The sequence below is a fragment of the Orycteropus afer genome, unplaced genomic scaffold (genome assembly GCF_000298275.1).
Source record: "Orycteropus afer afer isolate SDZICR_OR568_19922 unplaced genomic scaffold, OryAfe1.0 scaffold00919, whole genome shotgun sequence".
NCBI classification, from domain to species: domain Eukaryota; kingdom Metazoa; phylum Chordata; class Mammalia; order Tubulidentata; family Orycteropodidae; genus Orycteropus; species Orycteropus afer.
Genome location: NW_006922506.1, coordinates 140620 through 165207, shown reverse-complemented (window position 1 = coordinate 165207; position 24588 = coordinate 140620). Strand labels below are relative to the sequence as shown.

Genomic DNA, 24588 nt, shown 5'->3' with positions numbered 1-24588 from the left:
GACTGTGCTCCCCTTGCTGGCTTGTACCTTGGGCTGACAGGTCAAGAAGGTCCCTTGGCCCTCCCTGGCACCTGTCTGCACTTCCATCCACTTGAAAGGGCAGTGAGGCTCATTTTTCAGATTGCCCTCAGTGCTTCTTAGGCCATCCCTAGGGGTCTTAGTTACCTAAAGAAAACAAACAAAAAAACAAACCCACTGCCATCAAGTCAGTTCTGACTCATAGTTAACCCCCATTGCATTTCCAAGGCAGTCCCATCTTCCTTTGAAGTAGATTGTCTGGTCTTTCTTTTGCAGAGCAGCTGGTAGGTTTGAACCACCAACCTTCTAGTTAACAGTCAGATGCCTTAAGGACTATGCCACCAGAGCTCCTTACCACACTGTCTTAATTACTCTTACACTTAGTTACCTAGTGCTGCTGTAACAGAATCAAACCAAAAAACCAAACTCTTTGCCATCGAGTCAGCCCTGACTCATAGTGACCCCTCCTTGGGTTTCCGAGGCAGTATCTCTATGGAAGTAGGATTGCCCAACCTTCCTTCCGAGGAGTGGCTGGTGGGTTTGAACCGCCAGCCTTCTGGTTAGCAGTCAAGTGCCTTAGGCACTATGCTACCAGATGAGGTTTAGGATCCACCTTATTGGGTGGTACAGCTGCACATGATTAAGCACTTGATTCTGGAGGCAGAAACCAATCTGTGGAAAGATCCAGAAACTCTTCAGGTTTGAGGGTTGGGCACAGGCCTGGTCAGCTGCGCAGGAAGCACTGGTTGGGTTTGTCACCCTGCTTGCCTGCTGCAGCACAGCACTCAAAACCGCAGCCTCAAGCTACTTGTCTTGAAGCAGGAAATGAAAAGTGCATTGTGGCCCCTACTTAGTGCCTGCCACACTGCCAGGGTGACGTCATCTCTGGATTGCCCTTGAGGAGAGATTCGCTCAGTCTTACACTCAAAGTACACAAGGACCAGGTGTCCTGCATCTCTACAGCCAACACATGTGGCCACTATGACAGCCTGTCTCCCCAGCACACATCAGTACTGGGAAGACTCCATGAGGGAGGCAGAAAGTGAGAGACAGACCCGGGTGGCCTTGCACCCATAGGAAGCTTAAAATGTCTATGGGAGATGCATGAGCCCCTTGTCTCCTTGGATGTGATGCTTCCAGCTTTCTAAGCTGTTCATCAGAGGACCGATCTTCTCTGGTTGCTCCCCACGAGTGTATGTTCTGTGTTCACTTTTTTAGCAGATTATCATTTCCCATCCCTGTTGCCTCCCAGGGTTTTTTGTTGAGTTACCTTTTCCTATCATAAACTGTGATAATTAGGTTTTAGTGTTTGGTGATTTAGAAATGACCCTGGGTGGTGCCACATAAGAAAGGCCTGGCAATCTACTTCTGAAAAGAAGCAGCCATTGAAAACCACATGGAGCACAGTTCTGCTCTGACATGGACGGCATCATCATGAGTTGGAGTCAACAACAATGCATTTGTTTTATTTTTGAAGCAAAAGAAATAGACATAAGGTCTTTCCAAAAAGTCAGCCATAGGCACTGGAGTGAAATAGGCCTATGTCTTGTCTAGACAAATGTGAGAGCTGGAAAAGGAGAGGAGATTAACAAAGTGTGATTGGCTGGTGGATGTTACACCACATCCAGCCAATGCCCATTGCAGTTTCACTGGCCAGGCCTGTCCTCTGCCCAGCCATACTTACCTGTGAGGGTTGTCACCCGGCTGCCAGTAGCAAACATCTCCCTAGTGTTCAGTACAGAATTCTGGAAGTCTGGGGTAGGGGGAGGTCACAGCCATATCCCAAATCCTTTGCCAGTCCAAGCTGAGGACTTGCCCCCAAGAGAGGAAATGACAGTGGAGTCATTCCTGCCTCCCCAAGGACATGTCCAGACCTGTCTCGGCCAAAGCACAGGAGCCTGGGTGGGAAGGCAGTGCTGTGGGGCTGCACCCTGTGCCCCTTTCCCCAGTGTCTCCCAGACCTCCCTTCTCAGGGTGTCCCACAGCCACGGGGCAGGGCCTCCTCCCCCATCCGGCTGGTGACCAGGGGACTGTGTGCTGGACGCAGCCTCTGGGTAGGCAGCACCAACGCAGAAGTGAAAGAATGAGGGGTTTCAGAATTAAAGGGCAGAAAACCACACCCAGGTTAAACCTCAGAGTGCACAGCACACCCACCCATGGAGGATGACAGGTGAGAGTCACGACACATACTCTGTTTAGAATGAAATCGAGACTTATTGAGAGAAGAGGCAGCTTGAGCCTGGGACACTGATTCTCAAAAGTGAAAGTCATAGTAGAAGTCAGAGTTTCAGAGACTAGCAGTTATGGGTATAGTTATAGGGCTAAACCAAGAGCTTAGGTTACAATATTCCAATTGGTACTTGGTGAGGTAAGGTAGTTTTGAGTGGGATATTTGGAAGCAAGACTTTTGCTAGGATTGGTTTTCAGAGTATATATGGATTATGGGGACTGGATACAGTACATGCTGGCAAGAGGGTCACAAGACAGTCACAGATGAGTACATGTGGATTTTCTGGAGAACAGACGGTATAGATTAACTTGCTTAGGATAAAGTTCTTTTGAAAACATCTTACATGAAGGGTTTCTATATACTCCCTTCCACTGGATTCACATGATATGCTTTTGACATTCAGGAGAAAAACATTCCCTTGGCTGCATGACTAGATCAGTTTTGGTAGCCTAGCTACAGAGAAAAACGTTCACTTGGCTGCATGATTAAGTCTGTACAAAGGCTAACTGTTGCTAAGGCAAAAGCTGTTGTTGTTGTCACGTGTCGTCGAGTTGGACCTGACTCATAGCGACCCCTCCTTGGGTTTCCAAGGCAGTATCACTACTGAAGTAGACTGCCCAACCTTCCTTCCAAGGAGTGGCTGGTGGGTTTGAACTGCCAGCCTTCTGGTTAGTAGTCAAGTGCTTTAGGCACTACACTACCAGAGCTCCCTTAAGGCAAAAGCAGAAGTTACAAAATAGAGTGGGGCCCAGGCCTGAACCAACCAGTTCAGATATGCCAGGCACCTCAATTTTAAAAGCCCCTATGCAGTATATTCTGTGGTTGGTGGTTATTTCCTTTTGGATGTACTCTCTTAGGATGGGAGGAGCTCTGGTAGTGTAGTGCCTAAGGCATTTGACTACTAACCTGAAGGCTGGCGGTTCAAACCCACCAGCCACTCCTCAAAAGGAAGATTGAGTGATCTACTTCTATAGTGATACCACCTTGGAAACCCAAGGAAGCGTCCCTGTGAATCGGATCTGACTCGAGGGCAGTGAGTTTGGTTTGGTTTTTTGGTATCTTAGGATGGGAGGGATCCCCAGGGACCCAGAACTGGGAGGACCAGACAGAACTTTCCAGACGCAACAGACGGACACTGGGATCAACTGGAGTCTTCTGACCACTACTCCCCCAGCTGCACCCTCTGATGCTGGGCCCAGGGTCTGTAGGCCTGGGGGTCTGCCTATTGAATGAACTTATCCGGCCTGCCATGGTTGCCATGTGTGGGATCTCTGAGAGGAGGGAACCTTGAGGGATTTCTAAGATGCAATTTGGGAGAGTGAAAATGGGATAGGTTTTGTAGAGGAAGGAAGTGAAGAAGCTTGTGTGTGGGGTGGAAAAATATCTTTACCCATCTGTGGGTTAGTATAGCCTCTCTTGAAATTCAACCACTGTCCTGGGAAAACCTGGGCCAAGGTCTTCACCTAGACCAGACGGGCGCAAGTACCTGTGAAGTACTAGATGCTTTTCACTAAAACTCCCCCAAGGCAACCTCTCTGCAAATAGGGTCCTCCCTGCCCCCAAGATCCTCTTGCAAGAGTCCCTACCCCTCAATGACTCCGGGACCCACACAGTAGGTTCCCAAGCCTCTATCCTGGGGAGGAACTACGATCTGCTAAAATTAATTGTCATCATGTTAACCTCTGGGTGAGGGAACTGCTTTGAGATGAGTTGTACGTGTCTTTTTTTTTTTTAATCAAGAAACACAAATTGTTGAAGCTCATCTAGTTGTCAGTTAGTTGCCAAACGTAGACAGATGTAATGACAAGTGTGTCAACTACAGACCAAGATAGTGTCAGCGAGACTGTTGAGTTCATGGAAGGGGTCTTGTTTCCAAAAGTCGCTCCAAGTTATGGTGAGACGTTGCTGGAGCAGGAGTCATGGGTATATTGCCATTTTCTTGTCATATCGCTCCCCTCACACACTGCCTGTCTGGCCTCACCCTCCTCCTGGTGGGAAATATTGTTTATTTGCTATGTCACCTATTGGCCCCCTGACCATATCTCTCCTCCTCTTTTGAGGTGTTCATCTACCTGTCAGCTTGAAGAAGCATCTCTATGCTACATGTTCAACACTGAGTTCTTGACTTCACCATCACCCCCAAGGACCCTCCTCTCACCATCTTCCCTGTCTCGGTCCCAGCAATTCCAACCTTCCTGGTGCTCAGATCTTGAACCCATCCTGCCTCCTCCCCTTCCTCCCATAGGTTCTCAGTCCATCCATGCATGCCCTCTGACTTGACCATAAAGATTTGTCCAGAATCACCTTTGTACCACCTCCACAGTCCAGCACCACTATCTCCCTCAGGTTATCACAGCACCTATCACCATCAGCATCCACCTGGGCCAGCTATCTGCCTCTTCTCAGGGCAGCCGCCAGAGGGCATCCTGTGACAAGTCAGGTCCCAGTACTTCTCTACTGGAACGAGCACCTGCTCATTCCAAAAGGAAGCCAGAGTCATCAAAATAGCTCACAGGGCCCTGAATGCCCTTCCCTGTCCCCTCCTGTCTTCCTTTCCTTTTCTCCCCCTCGCTCACTCTGCTCCAGCCACACAGGCCTCTTCATGGTTCCTCCAACTTGCCAGACATAGTCCTGTCTCGGGGACTTTGCATGGACTGTCCCCTCTGCCTGGAAGGCTCTTCTCCCAGGTCCCCCCATGGGCAGTACCTCCTTATCCTCCAGTCTCTACTCACATGTCACCTCCTCCAAGAAGCCCTCCTGACTTCCCTTGCATAGTCAGTTTCCATTTCTTCCCTTCCCTCCCATCTTTCCCTTTCCCCCTCGCTCACTCTGCTCCAGCCACACAGGCTTCCTCACGGTTCCTTCAACATGGCCAGGCACAGATCTGCCCCAGGGCCTTTTCATGGTCTGTTTCCTCTGCCTAGATTGCTCTTCCCCTAGACACCCACACCCCCTTCACTATCCCTCGCTTCCTTCAGGTCTTTCCCCTCCTCAGCACTTCCGCAGTGACCCTTCTGTAACCCCCTCCCTAATTTAAAGTCACAGTTCTCCCTTTAGCCCCCTCCATGCTAGAGTCCCATCCCCTTTAATTTTTCTCAAAGCACTTAACACCGTCTCTCATGTTATACATTTTTCTTATTTACAGTGGATCTTTCCCCAACAAGAACAGAAGCTTTACGAGGGCAGGAGTTCTGGTTTGTCTTCCTCACTATTGTATCCCCAGCACGTAGAACAGAGCCTGGCATGAAGTCACTCTTGAAAATCGTGTGATGAATGAATGGCAGTATGAGTGTTTAAAGTAAAATTATATCGACACAAAGCAAATATTAGAACTCTCAGAGTTGCTTGCTGGAATATGGCACAGCAAGAATCTAGCTTGCTACTGGCCAGTCAGGAGCCAATGTCAGGAATATTCCCCCTAAGGGGCTAGGTAGGGTGGAGTATGAGTCTGATCTTTAAGACCCTGCTTGGTGATCTGCTTCCAAAAACTCAACCATTGAAAACTCCGTGGAGCACAGTTTTATTCTAATAATGCACATGAGGTTGCCATGAGTCAGTCATCTTGATGGCAATTGACTTGAAGTCCCTGAGTGATATAAATAGTTAACATGCTTGGCTGCCAGCTGAAAGTTCGCAGGTTCAAGTCCAGAGGTGCCTCAGAAGAAGGACTTGGTGATTTACTTCTGAAAAATTAGCCACCGAAAACCATGTGGAACACAGTTCTACTCTGTCTGACGTACATGGGGTGGCCACGAGTCAGAGCTAACTCCACGGCAACTGGTGCCAGTGGTGTGGTGACAATTTTCTGTGAAATTATTTTCAACTTAGTAGGAAGAACTTCTTGCCAAGATAATCTTGTATCCTTTTCAACAGAGTTTTCCAGAGAATTCAGCTTTCATTTTAAATAGTACAGGTGGTGTTGCAAAATAGATCATTTTTTCCAGACTTTTCTGTTACCCTTAGAAGCCAGCTTATTCCATGCCTAAGGCCCCTGGTAAGTGGGTGGAGGAACAGGTAGGTCTTAGGACCCTTCTCTCAGGACTCCTAGTCCAGTGCTCCTTCTAACCTTCCACCTAAAAATCAGGAGTCAGGCTTTGTTTTCATTTCTTAGGGCTGCCCTAACAAAAATACTGCAAGTGGGTGGCTTGAAAGAACAGAAATTTATTGTCTCACAGTTTGGGAGGCTAGATGTCTGAATCAGGGCAGTGGCTCTAGAGGAGGGTCCCTCCTTGTCAGTAGCCCTGGAGGTTTTTGGTTTTAGGTTGTTCCTCTTTCCCCTGTGTGTATGCTTCTCCCTGTCTGTTTTCCCTTTTTATAAGGCGCTGCTCGGAAGACATTAGGTTTAGGATCCACTCTACTCCAACATGACCTAATTAACCCATGTTCTCCTCCCAGACTGCCCAGCTACATGAGCCCCTCAGCCTCCCAGACGAAGGGAGGGAATGGATGAATCCAGGTGTGTTCAGACTAACTGGGTGGGAGGCAGGGAGGAGAAATATGCTGCAAGGGTCTGAGGGGTAAGAGGGCAGAGCCACCAATGACTGAATTATTTACTAACTTCAAAATTAAGGATTTGTTTCATGATGCAAACGGTTAATGTGCTCAGTTGCTAACCAAAAGATTGGAGGTTTGAGTCCACCCAGAGGCATCTTGGAAGAAAGGCCTGGTGACCTACTTCCGAAAGGTTGGCAGTTCAAACCCACCAGAGGCACCTTGAAAGACAAACCTAGCCATTTGCTTCCAAAAGGTCACAGCCTTAAAAACCCTGTGGATCACAGTTCTCTGTACACATGGGGTCACCATGAGTTGAAATTGACTCAATGGCAGCTAACAACAACAGCAGGGTTTAGGAGATCCTTGGTATTGTATTTGGTATTTAAACTGTGCATGGTGTGTGGTGGTGTTTAAATGATTATAAAGACAGAACCTAATAGGTTCCAATGACATGGAAATTTTTATAAAATAAACTGAAGAACTTGAACAGGTTGAAAAATGAAGGAATAAATAAATGAGTGAAAGTGAACTATTAATTAAAGTGCTTAGAATATTTTGAACACCAATCCATGAGAGTGAAAATGAAATTTCCTAATCCTGTTTGTTAGCAGAAGGAAAACCTATAGTTCTCTTAAGGGGTCCATGTTACCCATTTTAGCATTTTTCAGGGTTTTGACAAATGCAAACATGTCTCTCCCTGTCCAGCTCCAGTGGCTATTGGATAATTATGAAACTGCCGAAGGCGTGAGTCTCCCCAGAAGTTCTCTCTACAACCACTATCTTCGACATTGTCAGGAGCACAAGCTATTCCCTATGAACGCTGCCTCCTTTGGGAAACTGATTCGTTCCGTGTTCATGGGCCTGAGGACGCGGCGCCTGGGAACCAGGTGGGTGGCGGGGAGATGAGACCACGGGTCTGATGCCCCTGATTCTCCCTTTCCTTTAAGTGGAAATTGACCTTTTGGGGAAATGTGGGGTTTCTTCCTTCTGTTGAGGTACCCTAATCTGTACCAGGAAGAGCCTGGAGTCATCCTGAGTTAACTGTGCCCTGGCGCAACCACTTTTGAACTTGACTGCTAGCCAAAAGGTTAGTGGTTCAAACCCACCCATAGATGCCTTGGAAGAAAGACCTGGCAATCTATTTCCAAAGGGTTACAGCTTTGAAAACCCTGTGGAGCATAGTTCTATTCTTTACACATGGGGTCACCAGGAGCTGGGGTCGACTCAACAGCAACTGACAGCAACAGCTATCTTAAACGTTGACAGTTCGAACCCACCCAGCAGCACTGCAGAAGACAGGTTCTGCTGATCCGTTTCTGTGAAGATTACTGCCAGGAAAGCCTGTGCTGCACAGTTCACATCTGGAACATACAAAGTCACTGAATTGGAAATGACTCAGTGGCAGTGGGTTTGAGTTTTTAGTTTTGGGCTGTGGTGGTAGCTACAATCTGTTCTATCCTTTAGAAGCTGGTGATGGGACTTGGGGGTGTGTTCTGGTTACCTAGTGCCACTCTGACAGGAATATACCACAAATAGGATGGCTTTAACTAACAGGTGTTTATTCTTACGATTTGGAAGCTTTAAGTCCAAGTTCAAAGTGCCAGACTCTGGGGGCTGGGTGAAAGCCCCTCAACCTTGGGTTGCAGCTCTGCCTTCTCCTCCCAGCCCACTGAAGCTGAGGCTGACAAACCCAAGGCTGACAAGTAAAAAGGCACAGTCCTGATGTTACCAAACCACACGGCAGGCCATTGATTCCAGTCCATTGAAAGTCCCAGGATCGGCAGAGCATGGCAGGCTGCTGAACAACGACACAGCTACATGCAGGGTTCAAGAGTACCATAAGCTAGAGACCATTCCTCAAGCCTTCTCCTTATATACAGGAAGCAGACCACATCCCTAAGGCTGCTCACAGTAGATTCCACCATGGAGTTAATTACCAGTCTCATCATGGGGAATACTACATCCAGCTGCCCAGCCACTCAACCAGGCCCAGCCAAGTTGACACACAAACTTAACCACCACAGCGTGCTATTCAGTTCTCTCTTCATTTGAAATTTCCCACAATAGCTATTTTTTTTTAAAGCAGTTTCTTGATTATCTAAGTCCTGGGGTGGTCCACACAGTTCACACACTCGGCTTCTAACCAAAAGGTTGGAGGTTTGTTCACCCAAAGCCACCTCAGAAGTAAGGCCTGGTGATCCACCTCCAAAAAAACAACCATTGAAAACTCTGTGGAGCACAGTTCTGACGCACATGGGCTTGCCATGAGTTGGAATCAACTTGATGGCAACTGGGGTCTTTTGAGTTAAACAAAATTAAACAGGTTTCCTCCCTGGGGTCTTCTCAGAGCCTTTATCATACTAAAATGCAAGAAGGGACTCTGTAAGAGGGGCATTTTGGGAATCTCTTCAGCTTGTTTGGCTGGGGAACAGCTCATGAACGTTTTGCTGAGAGCCCAAATGAAAGGCTAAGCAGGTGCCCTCACTTGTGAAGGGCATCCACAGATCGCTGACCACTTAGCATTGATTTCTAGGGGCAACTCCAAGTGTCATTACTATGGGATTCGCCTGAAGCCAGACTCCCCATTGAACCGGCTGCAGGAGGACATGCAGTATGTGGCCATGCAGCAGCAGCCCGTGCACCAGAAGCCCAGGTGGGTGAGCTGGGCTGGGTGGGTGCAGGGGTGTCCTCAGTCACCCCTTGTGGAGGAGGGACCACCCACCTTCTTATGGGGAAAACACTTATGGGGAATGGGGAAATGGGGAGTTATTGGTTAAGGGGTACAGAGTTTCTGTTGGGGGGATAAATAACATTTGGATGTAGATAGTGGTGACGGTTGCACAACACGGGGGCCACTATGTCGCTGAGCTGTACACTTAAAAATGGTTAACATGGTAAATGTTTTTATACAGGTAGTTCTCGGCTTATGAGATATTCGAGTTATGTGAAACTGCACTTATGACTGTCTTTTGTTTTTATCATTATCATCAGTAATATGTACTGTATACAATATTGCAGCACATAATTTGCTGATGTTTTCATTCTCATGCCAAGCCCCAAAGACATATAAATATCATAATTATAAGGATACTGATAATAAAAGGCAATAATAATGAAATCTGGGGGGGGGGGAAGGTATTCAACTTATGTCAGAACCACCTTTTGACAGGGTTGTTGGAATAGAACCGTTTCATAAGTCGGAGAGTACCTGTATATATTTTTACCACACACAAATCCCAAGGGGTATCCTGCTCAGTCCCCTAGTCCCTGGGCCCATCCCAGGCCATACTGCTGGAGCTCATGGTGACATCTGCCCAGGTACCGGCTAGCCCCGAAGACGGACAGTCTCGGGGACAGCAGCTCCAACAGCAGCCTACACAGCACGCCCTAGCAGGCCATGGCCACCCAGAGGCAGCACCACCAGCAGTGCAGAGGTGAGAGCACCCGCCCCAGCGTCACCCTGCCCCAGTGTCACTCCGTCCACCCTAGGGGGCAGAGCCTGCTGTACAACCTTGAGGTTCATTCACCTCCTCTGCAGGCTCCTGGGTTGCAACATCAGCAGCATCTGAAGGGATGTAACTTAAACGGTTTTCTTAACTAAGACTGTTTTAGTTTCCTAGTGCTAACAAAAATACTACAAGTGGGTGGCTTTAACAAACAGAAATTTATTTTCTCACAGTTTAGAAGGCTAGACAGGAGTGCTTGGCGGTAACTGAAAGGTTGGCAGTTCGAATCCACCCAGCGGCTCCACAGGAGAAAGACGTGGCGATCTGCTTCCATAAAGATTACAGACTAGGAAACTCTATGGGACAGTTCTACCCTGTCACATGGGGTCACTATGAATTGCAATTGACTTGATGGCACCCAACAACAACAGGAGGACTGAAACCCAGAGACACTGATAAGGAAGAAGCCACAGCTGGTCCCAGACTGAGCTCAAGCTTGGAACAACACGTGCTTCCCCGTCATTCCAATACAGGACTAAATAAACTGTTGCAGAACACAGAAAAGGACAAAAATGTCCCAATAAGTTTTAGGAAGGTAGCTTAACCTTGGCTCTAAAAGTTATGAAGATTGCATAAAGATGCAATTATTAATGAAGCATAATATCACCATGAACAAATAAGGAGGAAATGTAAAATCTAAGATGATTCTCCACGCAGATTCAAAACGTCTTTAAGTTCTAGCTCCATTTAAATAAATGGAAACTGGAATCTATACAAGAAACATTCGAAGTGTGTTTAATGCAACAAAAAACTCCAATCAATGGAAATCTCCCTTTTTCAAAAGATTGGTGAATGTTTCTAGTTAAATATTTGAAGTAATATTTTTGGATCCCCACTTTTACTCACTCTTAAACCCATTCACTCCTATGAGTACATAGAGATAACACATTTTCTGCCTCTGAGGCAGCTTTTTACCGCTTATAATCCATGCTGGCATCGGGGTCAGGGTGGGGACTTGCATAACAGAAGTTTGTCGGCACCATATTGCTGGGTTGAGAGGTTACTATATGAGGTGCTGCATCCTGGAGGAGTGATTGTGTAAAACATTTGTCTCTTTGGGCTTCTGTACAACGAGATAAGGCTTCTAAGTATATTTACTGTTTCTTGTGTGTTGGAAAGGTACGGTTTTTGGGGTTATGTAATATTCAAGTGAATAAGTTATTTTCAGGCACAATACAGCGTAAGCACGCATTGCAGCGTACTTGACGTGTACTGTAATGACCAATGGTACATATAAGTACCACTTACTTATATGTATTTTTTTCACCTCGTGGTTTCTGAACAGCAAGATAAGCCTTATAAGTATATTTACAGTTTCTGTGTGTTATTGGGAAGGTGCGGTTTTGGGGATTAGGTGATATTCGAGTGAGTAACTTATTTTCAAGCGTAATACAGTGTAAGCACACATTGTAGTATCCTCGACGTACTGCATGTACATTTCATGCAGTTGTCAAAGACCTATCTTCTGGTTTATGAGATGTAAGTTGTTTTTCAGTAAGATGTAATTTATTGCAATAGTAATGCTCCCATGACAGCAGCTTACTGTGGGCCGGGAAATCAAAACAAGAGGAAGACCCTCCTTTCTTGTCAGGAACAAGCCAGGAGTCAGCGGGGTGCCAAATGATGTCCGGCTCCGGCAGGTTGGAAACCATTTACCTGTCAAGGGAACCAGAAGGTGATGCAGAGAATGCAGCACTAAGGAGAAGCAGCCTCGAACAGCAATCATGTGCAGCCAGTGCAGGGTGCCTTTATGTGTTACCCTATGTTTTCAAAAGTTTCACTCAATAAAGTAAAATTGCTAAGATCAAACAATATTTTCCCTGCCTTATTCCACCTGTTCTACCTCCGGAGCCCACTGCTACATTTGTGTACCACTTAATAGTACTAAAAATCCATCATACATAACAAAAAATTATCAACAATCCATGATTGAGCAAGCGTTCCATTTTTGAAAAAACATTCCATCACCCAAATATTGCAAACATAAAATGATTCAATTATGAAACAGAGAAGAAAAAAAAAAAACTGATCCCAGTCAGGTCAGAGAATAAGGCTTATTATAACCTTAACTGAAAAAGCAAATGTTACCCTAACAGAATTGAGATTGTTTATATAAATCCAAAACCAACATTATACTTGAGGAATGAATCTGTAGTCAGTCTAGTGTAATCAAATATGAGAACAGTGAAAAGGAGGAAAATAAGAAGTACAAAAATTGAGTTATCAGACCAATTTTTATTTGCAAATGATGTAAATGTCTACATGAAAACTCAAGAGGATCCACTGAAGAGCTTAGATATCAAAGGTTTGATGTTACCTCCTCTAGAATATAACCTATCTATTTTCAAGGCTGGCTTTTTAATTGTTATGTAAAATTCATTCCAGTTAGAATCTGTAATCCAGTTTCAAGTTTCTAAATTTGTTTGCTAGAAGATACTAAGATTCCTTGTGTCTGATATTCATTCTTTGGCTAAAGGATTGTTAGTTTTTAAAATTTTGTTTAAATTATGCACAGGAGAAGCCATCACTTTCTACATGCACAGTTCAGTAATATGACGCTCTTCACATTGTGTCGTTCTCACTTACCTCTACCAATTTTGTTTCACCAACATTGACTTAGATTCACTACTCTCTGAACTTCTCATGTATGCTTTAGAGATATTGTTGACAATTTGATCTCATATAGATAATTCTTTTAAAAAGCACAATGTTTGTTCACGGCAAACATTCTTTACTAGTTCAGCTAAAAAGTTGTTTAGTTTAAAGATGACTTCAGGGGATAATTTTGGTTCGTGGTTTGAGGATTTTCTCACAGCAATAGATTCAGGGTTTCCTCCAGTTTCAGTAGGTCCATTAAGTCTGCATTGTGTAAGCATTTGAACAAACATGATAAACTCTTGGTAAGCATACAACTAAGCTTGTGAAAACAAATTGGTGTTAAGGCACAACATGGGCATTTTAGGTGCTCTTTGTGCAATCTACTTCCGTAGTGATACTGTCTCAGAAACCCAAGGAGGGGTTGCTATGAGTCGGGTCCAACTCGATGGCACATAACAACAGCAACATATTTTACAGAGGGAAGAGAGAGCGGTGGTACCCAGCCAGTCAGTTAAATGTCAGTTATTCCACAGATTCTACTACATATAAATAAATAGCCTAGATTAGATTTTGAATTTTTCCAAATCCCTTTTGACACATACGGAAATCATTAATTTTTTTCCTATCAGCTATTAATTTACTTTTATAATACTTTTTTTTTCCCCCTGATGAATTCTTCTTGTGTTCTTGGAAGAATCCTGTTTGCTTATGTCAAGCTGTTCAATTTAACGTGCCAACATTATATGAATAGGTTTAGCAACAATACACAGAGTGAGATTGATCTTTGGTGCCCTTTTCATACAATTTTGGAAGATTTTGGAGTTAAGGTTATGCTAAATCCACTGCTGTGGAATAGAGTCTTTTCCAACTCATAGAGACCCTATAGGACAGAGTAGAACTGCTCCATAAGGTTTCAAAGGCTGTCTGTCTTTACATCTTCCTCCCGTGGAATGCCTGGGAGATTCAAACTGCTGACCTTTAGGTTAGCAGCTAGCACTTTAACCATTGTACTACCAGGGCTCCTCAAGGGTATACTAGCACTTTATTATGGATTGGGACACTTTACTCTTTTTCTATGCTGCACAACAGTTTAAATGATACTGGAATAACCTAAGAAGTCTACATAAAGTCATTCCAAAGTTTGCCCTCATGTTAGGTCACTATGCTGCTGTCCTTCACCAGCTGCTCAGAGGTTTCTGGAAATTGTTGTTATACTCAGAATGTGTGAGATGTTGAAGTCTTCTCAGTCTCCAAAAATGTTGACTGCAAGAATAGGTGATAATTAGGAGCAGCTCAAATTCTCTGAAAGCAAGTCATTTTAGACTGTTTCTCCCTGGATTGTAGTTAAGGAATTGTCAAAGGGAGCAAATGACTTCCAGTTTGCAGGACCTTAACTTTGGGGGTTTTCTTCATTAGTAAGAAAGACCAAATTGGTCAGGTCAGAATGCCTGGATTCAAATTGCCGATTACTTCCTCATCTAAAGGGATTAGTTTGTTGAGGGAGTCATGGTGTGACAGTACCTGTCACACCTGGGAGGAGTTTCCTCTCCAGTCACATCAAACAATTAGTGTCAGCTGGCTGCTAAGGATCTTTAACAATATTCTAAGCCAGAAAACTAAGCCGCTGTGAGTAGGATTCGAACCTACGCAGGAAAACCCCATTGGATTTCAAGTCCAACGCCTTAACCACTCGGCCATCACAGCACCTGCTTTAGGCTGCCTATATTCTGTATACATCGTATCAGTCATAATGTTTTGATTCAAGATCCCAGTGTTTTGGAATTCGTGAAAAGGTTAAAATTAATAGGCTACAGGATCTGAGAAAAATACAAACCCTGAGAAACACACATTGTCCTGAGATAGAGGACTCTCAGGTAAAGGAAAAAGCATCACTATAAAAACCACAGAACTCCTCGCCTGCTTCCCCAAGTTTTTCTCTGCCAAGTTCTAAGGGATTGAGAATTGGATGTTCAGCACTGGATTTGTGCTGACCAGACAGGGGCCCTCCGAGAGGCTTCACTGGAACCCATCTTCTTGCCTGTTTTTTCTTAAAACTTGCAAACCCAGGAAAACAAGGCAGTGTCATTAAGGTCTGGCTCTCACAGGTTTCACTGTACAATATTAGGTCATCATTAGGGCAAAAAATACAAAAGTATAACTACAAAATTAAATATAAATTATTTAGAATGACAAATGACAAATCTTCAAAAGTTGATAAATATTATGGATACCACATACAATATAATTTTAAAATTAAATCAGCGATACACCTCTGTAATACTTTTCTCCTACATTATGTGGCTGCATTTTGAAGGGAAGGCTTTGAACAACCGAAGTTTATTGTCCCATTTCTGGAGGCTGGTTATCAGAACTCAAAATGTTGGCAGTGCCATGTTCTCTTGATTTTCGTCTAGAGAGGAAGATCTTTTCCTGGCGCCCAGCTCTGGGAACCCCAGGCGTTCCTTAGCTTGCAGCCTAACTCTGTTGTCACATGGCTATCTTTCCTGTTTTTCCTCTGCATTATTTTTGACCAGCTCCCATGTGAAAACAATTGTGTAATATTATTTTCTATAAAGAGGAAAAAAAAAAAAAAAAACATTGCCAACAAGAACTATAGGAGCTCTGGTAGCATAGTGCCTAAGGCACTTGACTGCTAACCAGAAGGCTGGCGGTTCAAACCCACCAGCCACTCCTCGGAAGGAAGATGGGGCAATCTACTTCCACAGTGATGTTGTTGTTGTTGTTACTTGCCGTCGAGTTGGGGTCATAGTGATACTGCCTCGGAAACCCAAGGAGGGCTCACTATGAGTCAGGGCTGAGTCGGGCTATGAGTCTGGGCTGACTCGACAGCAAATAACAACATAACAACAACCAAGAACTATAAGTCACTATGAGTTTCTATAGACAGAAGTAGGTAATTCAAGCTTTCCTCTAGCATGGTTGAGTGATTTTTTTTTTTTTTTTTTTAAGTTCTGCCTCACAACTCATTGTTGGTAATGCTGAATATGTATTTGTTTAATAATTGCTAAATTTGGGACAACCTTGAAGTTTCTTCAAAATGAGCTGTGAGCTTTCAGATTCCATGCATTTCAAACATCATTTCTCCTGATCACTCACAGGCATGGAGGAAAGTCAGCATAATGGGAGGTGGGAATTTAACTTGAGGTTGTATTAAGATGATTGGGCTAAATCCATTGTCTTCGTGTAAAATTATTAAAGAAATGATTTTTAAAAAATGTTCTAGAATTGAGAGCCATGAATTTACAGATTAAAAGTTTAGTTAAAGTAATGCTAATTATTGTAAAAAAACAAAAACAAACTTAAATACATAATGACTTAAGCACAAAATACATTTATGTTTTATTCACATAAAGCACAGATTGGGGCATTATTTGACCATATGGGATCATTCCTTCATGTGCTACTCACCATCTTCAATGCATGGTTTCCAAGTTTGCTTGCTTATCTGCATTAATAGGTGGAGAAAGAACTTGAAGGATAGGTGAGAAAAGGTTTTTATGATTCCACCCTGGAAGAAATGCAAGAATCACTTCTGCTCACCTTCCTGAGCAGTCAGTGCTATGGCTACATCTAACTCCAGGGGAGTTCTGGGAAATGTAGTCCACTTGTGTATCCAGGAAAAAGTTGAACAACTTTGGTGAATAGCTAGCCAGTCTCTGCACAAGTGTGCCCAAAAATGCCAAGCAAAATGAATGAAAAAGACCCATACCAAGACTCATCATTATAAAATTGAAATGCACTGGGGAGATTTTTGCACAGTATTTTTTACTGATGGGACTGCTTGGTCACTCATACCTAGGGGCTCTGTGTTTATCAAAGGGAGAAAAAATGGAACACCTGTGTCATCCTATAGCTCAGCAGAGATGTTTAGATGAGTGCCTCTGCATGCAAAAAAATGTAGGACATTATTCCTTTAACTGTAGCATGGCACTGTGGACAGCTTATTTGGACTGGAAAGGGATGAAGCATTACTCGGGTCTCACTATCCAGATCCAATGGGAAATGGGGCAGGGAAGAAAGAAGAAAGGTGACTTTTCTCACTGACTTCTCCCTGGGAGAAATGACAGAGACTGATATAAATTGACAATGTAGTAACTAAGAAGTTGAGTCTCTGTTTTGAATTTTGCTTCATTGCATTCAACATAGGGCCTGACGTAGGAGTGATCCACTAAATAGAGTATATGTGTGTATGTGTGTGTTTGTGTGTAGCATATGAAGAGAACATACTCAAGACTGAAATCAGATAATTGAGGTTTATGTTTCATCTCCACTCCATTGTCAGGTTTGTGACATATAGCAATTTGATGAATATCATTGATCTGCTAACATTATACCTGTAAAGTGGGCATAGCCATGGCTTTTTGTAAAGATCAAGGAAACTCATGCATGAAAATGCCTTTGCAATCTTAAGAACATGGTATTAATCAATTTACCTTCAAATCACATTTCCAACATACCACTTTGGTTCTTCTAAAGCAGCACCCAATTTGCTTTCATCTTCCCTGAGTACTCAGGTGAGTAAGAATATGCACTTTATATTTCTTGGAGTTTTCTCAATATATTGGGTGTTATGGATTGAATTGTGTCCCCCCAAATTTGTGTGTGTAAATCCTAATCCCTATAACCTGGGGTTGTGATCCCCTTTGGGAATAGGGTTTTCTTTGATATGTTAATGAGGCCATATCAATGTTGGGGGTGTTTTAAACCAATCACGTTTGAGATATAAAAGCAGATGAGACACAGAAGAAACCAAGCATGAATACAGGAAAGATAGACACCAAATGGAAACCTCAAAGGAACACTGAAAAGAACATTAGAGAAGCCAAGATAAGGATTTCCCCCCAGAGTGGACAGAGAGCCTTCCCCTAGAGCCAGCATTCTGAATTCAGATTGCTAGCCTACTAAACTGTGAGAAAATAAATTTCTGTTCATGAAAGCCACCCACTTGTGGTATTTCTGTTATAGCAGCATTAAGAAACTAAGACATTGGGCATATGTGTGTTCTGTCTCCTGCAATAAATGTTTAAATCCTTGGGAGAATCCTATCTCTTAACTGTTCATTACACTACCTCGCCCCCTTGCCACACATCTTTGGTTATAACACCTGCCTAATGCTCTTACTTGGTGATACTTGTCATTTTTCTATTCCCCAGTATTAGTCTACCAGTCTGAGGAGCCTTGTGGGCTGGCTTCTGAGTCTGGGAAGTTCTCATTGACCAGTGGAGGTCATCTGAGGTTCAAAGAAGACTCCATGAGATTCTTGTTTACATGGAAAACAGTCTTATATGGGCAGAGAGAAAATGGGACATACCATTAGCTCTGGTAGTGTAGTGCTTAAGGCACTTGACTATTAACCCCAAGGCTAGCAGTTCAAGCCCACCAGCCACTCCTCAGAAAGTGGGTTGGGCAATCTACTATCCGTAGTGATACTGCCTTGGAAATCCAAGGAGGGGTCACTATGAGTTGGATCTGCCTTGGAAATCCGAGGAGGGGTCACTATGAGTTGAATCTGACTCTATGACAGCAGTGAATTTGGTTTTTAAGAATCTGTTGGGAGGACATGGCACCTCTCTGAGTCTTCCAAGAAAGTTTTAAGGCCGTAATGGTAACCATTATGGCCTTAAAACTCCAGGGTACAAGATGAATCTAGGGCAAGTTCATTCCTTTGTTTTTCATAGATTTCCTTAATGAGTTCCCATCCCCAAATTTCAAGGTCACTTTCCAGTACTCACTCTATCCATTCTTTGGGGACACTTTCTTCCATCAAAAACCAATCAAAGCAAACCCACTGGCATCAAGCCCACCCTAGAGGATAGAATATTACTACCGCATAGGGTGAGAGCTCTGGTAGCCTAATGCCTAAGGCACTTGACTGCTAACCAGAAGGCTAGTGGTTGAAACCCACCAGCCACTCCTCAGAAGGAAGGTTGGGCAATCTACTTCTGTAGCGATACCGCCTCGGAAACCGAAGGAGGGGTCACCATGAGTCAGGTCCAACTCAACAACACCCCCATAGGGTTTCCAGGGCTGTAGATCTTCATGGAAGCAGACTGCCATATCTTTCTCCCACAGAGTGGCTGGTGAGTTCCAACCACATCACAGACCTTTTGGTTAGCAGCCAAGTGCTTACAACTGTGTCACCAGGGCTCATTCCATAGACATATCAAAATCAAAATCTCTAGCTCAGAGTCCACTGCAGGTTTCCAGATCCATGAATCTTAATGTTTATCAGCTAGCTCTGGTGGTGTAGTGGATAAGGCACTTGACTGGTAACCAGAAGGTCAGCAGTTCAAACCCAGCAGCAGCTCTGTGGAAGCAAGATGGGGTGATCTACTTCTGTAAAGTTAGAAATGACTTACAAACTCACTGCTGTCAAGTCTGATCCTACTCATAGTGATCCCTCCTTCAGTTTCCAAGGCAGTATCACTACGGAAGTAAATTGCCCCATCTTCCTTGTGAAGAGTAGATGGTGGTTTTGAATCGCCAGCCTTCTGGTTAGCAGTCACATGCCTTAGGCACTAAGTGTCTTCAATTCTTGTCCAAGCAAAATATTTTTATTCTCTTCTAGATCATCTCCACTTCCCACAAATAAAAACAAATAAGCAGATATCTTGCTTCTCTTCTTCTACTTACTAGCTTGGTGAAAGGCATACCATCCACACTGGTAAATCTATGTGTCTACATTTCTGAGTGCACTCTCAATCTTTATTGCTCTTCAAACTCCATTTGTGTGAGTACCTTCCTCTTCAGTTTCAAATCCACCTCTTCCTCTCTGCTAGCTTAGCCTCAAGCATTGTTCACCTGAATGTTTATAGGAGCCACCCAACATGCCTTCTTCCCTGGCATAGGACAGAGGACAGAGTCAGTAATTAAGGAAATGTTCAAAGAAGGGCTCTTGGATTGTATGGCAACCTTGGCTTTCCCACTCATGGTCAGCTCTTCAGACTCCCCTTGAGCCAGCAGCAGTATCTGCTCTGCAGAAAAATCAGCTGCAAATCCTGGGACTAGTGTCTCCAGGAGCAAGCAGGGTTGATAGCTTTCTAGTGGGTGGTAGAAATGACTTTTACCTTAGGCGATAGGAACTTGAACCTTGGACATTTGAGCAAAAGCCCACTTATTTACTAACCTTGGAATTTTTGTTGTAGAATCTTATAAAACATATGCATTTGTCTACAGTTTGTCCTTTCTCATGCTTTGCCTTGGATTTCCAGCTATACGTGCTGAGAACAGTCATTTGTTTCCACTGCTGCAGAAACGGCTCAAGCCTGCCACAGGTGTTCATCCCAATTCCAACACACAACACTGCTAACCAACAACCACACAGGTTAGCTTCCCTGCAGTACTTTCTAAAGGCACCAATATGTGGCTAAAGGACAATATAAACAATCAAGGGGATAGCCTGTGAAAATGTCCAGCCTATCCCAGGATTGGAGTTCTGGTAGCATAGTGCCTAAGGCACTTGACTGCTAACCAGAAGGCCTGGCAGTTCAAACCCACCAGCCACTCCTCGGAAGGAAGATGGGGCAATCAACTAACTTCTGTAGTGTTGTTGTTGTTGTTCTTATGTGTCATCGAGTTGGACCCGACTCATAGCGACCCATCCTTGGGTTTCCGAGGCGGTGTCACTACAGAAGTAAGGAAAGGTCACTATGAGTTGGGTCCGACTCAATGGCACATAACAACAACAACAACAACATTCTAGGATGAATCAGAGACACTCTCAAAGCCACAACAGTCTCGAGCAAAATAAGTAGGCTGTCTCATACAGAAGTTTTGAAATTTGGTTCCGGAACAAGCATCAGTATAACCTGGACACCAGTTAGAAATGCAAATTATCAGGCCTCGTCTCACACCTACTAAATTGGAGTGATGCTTCCAAGTAGTTTTTCAGTAGGCACTCCAGATGATTCTGATGTCCCTTAAGTTTGAGAACCACTGAACAACAAGGAAGGAATCCTAGTTTCAGTGTATTATAGCGCTCTGCTGCTAACCTAAAGGCCGGCGATTAGAACCCAATAGCCTCTCTGTGGGACAGGTAAGTGCTGTAGCCCTCCGTAAAGATTTACAGCCTTGGTAACCCTATGAGGAGAAGCTCTGATAGCATAGTGCCTAAGGCGCTTGACTGTTAACCAGAGGGCTGGCGGTTCAAACCCACCAGCCACTCCTCGGAAGGAAGATGGAGCAATCTACTTCCGTAGTGATAGTGCCCCAGAAACCCAAGGAGGGGTCGCCAGGAGTCGGGTCCGACTCGACGGCACATAACAACAACTCAACAACCCTATGAGGCAATTGTACCCTGCCGGAATGGACTTGACAACAGTGGGTTTGGTTTGGGATTTTGGACTTGGAAGACCTTGGAGGAAGGGGCCTCTTTCTTCTCTGGTGTCTAGACAAAAAGCACAGGAACGATGGGGATCTGGGACACATCCTCCCCCCTTGCATCCAAAGCTTGGGCCTCTTTGAGGACTCACTCAACCCTTTTCCTCCCTTTCCGCTTCCTGCTCCCGGGCAACTCCCAACTCTCCCTTCCCTTTCCCCTCCTCCCTTCATGTCTTTCTTCTCCTTCTGTTAACTTGCCCTGGGATCCTAGTTCATTCCAGTTTTCGTCGCGAGATTTTCAGGCCCAGTTCCTAAACCAGGCTGTTTTACCAGATTCAATTGGGAGAAGATTTAAATAACCCAAGATTCCTGGAGATGCCGAGTGCACTCAGCTTTTGGAGGGTGGGACCCAGTAATTTTTAATAGTCTCAGGTGATCCTCCCTTTACTCGCTGGGTTGGAGGGTCGCCCGTGGCCCAAGCATTGTCTACACTATTTCCTGTGTATGATACCCGTATGAATGCAGACCACCTGAGTCTTGACTGGAGTGACCCGCCAGGGGGAATCAACCCTGAACCTGGAGAGAAACCCATCCCGGAAGATGATGTTTTTAGGTCTCCAGAAAGACCCACTCCTTGGAAGGAAGATGGGGCAATCTACTTCCGTAGGGATACTGCCTCTGAAACCCAAGGAGGGGTCGGTATGAGTCGGGTCCGCCTCCACGGCACATAACAACAACAACCAAAAGACCCAGGATCCGCAGGGATGAGAGCGAATCGGGAAACAAACAAAAACAATAACAACAACAACAAAAAAATCCTCCTTACACGGAGGAGAATTTAGGATTTTCTACAAATACTCTTTCTGGTTGTCTTACTGACGTTCGGAAAACGGCACGAAGCACCTCGGAATCGAAGGAATCTAAGAACTCTCCTGATTATGGAGTAATTATAGAGTTCATTGGTTTCTCAGGTAAAAATAAAAATGCAACTACTGCCGTGGGGTCGGATCCGACTCAGAGTGAGCCCTCCTTGGGTTCCCGAGGCAGTATCGCTACGGAAGTAGATTGCTCAACCTTCCTTTCGAGGAGTGGCTGGTGGGTTTGAACGGCCAGCCTTTTAATTATCAGTCAAATACCTTACGCACTAAGCCATCAGAGCTCCTAACTAACCTCTAAAAACCCCTTCTTTCTGGGTATTTTTCATTCCTGGTAAGATTCTTTCCGGAAGGGGGCGCTATTACCGCCGGTGAGTCCTAGTTCCTCTCTTCCCGGGACGCATCTCTTGTAGTTCTGACCACCCGCGCCTCCCGATCTTTGAGACCTGGACATTGCCAGGTTTCCTAATCAGGGTGCTGGGCGCGGGAGGTTGACGAGAACAATGACTGAGACCACCAGGAGTAGATTTGGAATTCCCTTTTTGTCTTCTCTCCTACCTAGACCCGAATCCCCACCCCATTTATGAGTTTTCTTATTTTTATCTTCCTGCGTTATACTCGCGGCTCTTTGGCAACCTTTTTATGCAGAGAGGAGAGACGCCCGAAAGGGGGAGAAAAGACAATGTTTTAACCTAGGCCTCTTTCGGGGAGGCGGCCAGACAAGACTGCCTCTCCTCCCCCAGGCAGATGCCGTCGAACAGACGTCGGAGAATATGACTCGCCATGGGAGAATCAGAACCAGATGTTCAGTCTAACCAGTTTTCCTTCTCCTGGAGTAACCGCAAGACAAAATTCAGTATAGTGGGTCCCAAAATTGAATTTGAGAAAGTGAAAGTTCTCGGGCCACTACCAAAAAAAATGCTAGTAACAAGTCATAGAAATATTTCTGATCCTTTACTTGCGTGAGGGGGTGTAGCTCAGTGGTAGAGCGCGTGCTTAGCATGCACGAGGCCCCGGGTTCAATCCCCGGCACCTCCAGTTTTTCATTCTCACGATGGCTTTCGGTTTCATCTTCGTTTGCAAAAACAGGTTTCCTGCTCGCCTCTTTTCAGTCTTTAACCCACACGGAAAACTAATCGAGTCTATTTTGCTTTTGATATCTACTAATTTCTATTCCAAGTCTCTGGCACCACGGTACATCAACAACAAACGGGAGACAAAATGAAGGGTCAGAGTAAACAACTAGTTTACGATTCCGGAACCCTAAAAAACTAGCGAGGAACCAAATTAACAAACTCGATCTCATTTGGTTACATTTCGCAGTATCATCGAAGAGCAAGAAATAGAAAGAAGAAAAACATTCTAAGTCTACAGGAAATTTTCTTTAGATTCTCTTCATTTTTCTTATCTTTTCCGGCGTCAAGAAGCAGACTGGAGAAAAAAAATATTTTCTCACATATTTCTTCACCAATCTATTCATTGCTACCCACCTCTGCCTCCTGTCCTCCACATTCTCTGCCCCTCTCTCTTCCCTTATTTTTAATGCATTTCTTTGATTCATTGTTACTGTCCCTGCCATTAATTAGAGTAACTCTTAGGTTAAGTACGGTGTAAGTGTTGGATCCAGATAGAAGTTCTTTATTGTGTTAAATAAGTCCAAGACCTCTTATCTGTCTGGAAGCAGGACTTGGCTAAATTTAAAAGGTCAGTTGAGGTGAATCAGAAAATAAAGATACATACACTTATCCTCTTTTCTCCTCACTCCTGACTTCACCTTATATTTTGAAGGACCTCCTACTTGCGTATGAACACCTCAACACACATTTTCAAGCTCCATACATCCTCTGGGCTACCTGTCAGGCCTAGGGAAATGCACACTGGAAAGAGTTTCAAGCCTGTTTGGGTAGGGAACTCCAGAAACCTAGATATCTAGAATGTGGACTTCATGCTCGTAGGGAGATGCATGGCCTGGAGAGGACCAGATCGTAAGCACATCTTGCCCAGGATTAAGTATGATGCTGGGTGTATCCCCCAATGTTCAAGGGCACATTTGTGTTTAATAATACCTGAAATGGTCCCTTCCAATGTAATTCTAAAGCTAACCATTCATGTTGTCTTTTCCAAAATATCCAGTTTCCTGACTCATGTATGCATGTATCTGGATATGCAACTGGTACATGCTGAACGTAGGACTGTATATCTGACAATAGACTTTAAACATACCCCCCAAAATAAGAATGTAACAAGGTAGAGTCAGCCAGAGGAATAAGCAATCCAAACTTCATAGATTTCTCTGCACAGTGTTATATATGATAATGGTTTATGAGGATGTCATGACATAGACCACATTATCATTAGGACTAAAGACAGAACTTTATGAAAATTTGAAAATGCTGATTTGAAAAACAAACATGAGTTTGTACTACTTTCCTAGAATTTGAGGAATGACTAAGGACAATGAAGTGCATGTTTCAATGGGAGAACCTTAAGAATTTCACCTTTAAAGTGCATTTCTCTAGCAAATGTT

The 24588-nt window shown here is 44.3% G+C and overlaps 1 protein-coding gene and 2 non-coding genes across 3 annotated transcripts in view; 2 read left to right on the top strand and 1 right to left on the bottom strand.

The window, feature by feature from the left end:
* LOC103212316 (DNA-binding protein RFX2-like) overlaps positions 1-10343 on the top strand; it is a 27533-nt gene extending 17190 nt beyond the window's left edge. Inside the window, 4 exon segments of the mRNA XM_007958309.1 lie at positions 6742-6765; positions 7411-7629; positions 9276-9395; positions 10061-10343. Coding sequence (XP_007956500.1) covers positions 6742-6765; positions 7411-7629; positions 9276-9395; positions 10061-10343 — 646 coding nt within the window.
* Positions 10344-14468: 4125 nt separating this feature from the next.
* On the bottom strand, positions 14469-14550 carry TRNAS-UGA. The gene has a single exon. It is a non-coding gene; the product is annotated as a tRNA-Ser (tRNA).
* Positions 14551-23027: 8477 nt separating this feature from the next.
* TRNAA-AGC lies at positions 23028-23099 on the top strand. The gene has a single exon. It is a non-coding gene; the product is annotated as a tRNA-Ala (tRNA).
* Positions 23100-24588: the final 1489 nt, after the last annotated feature.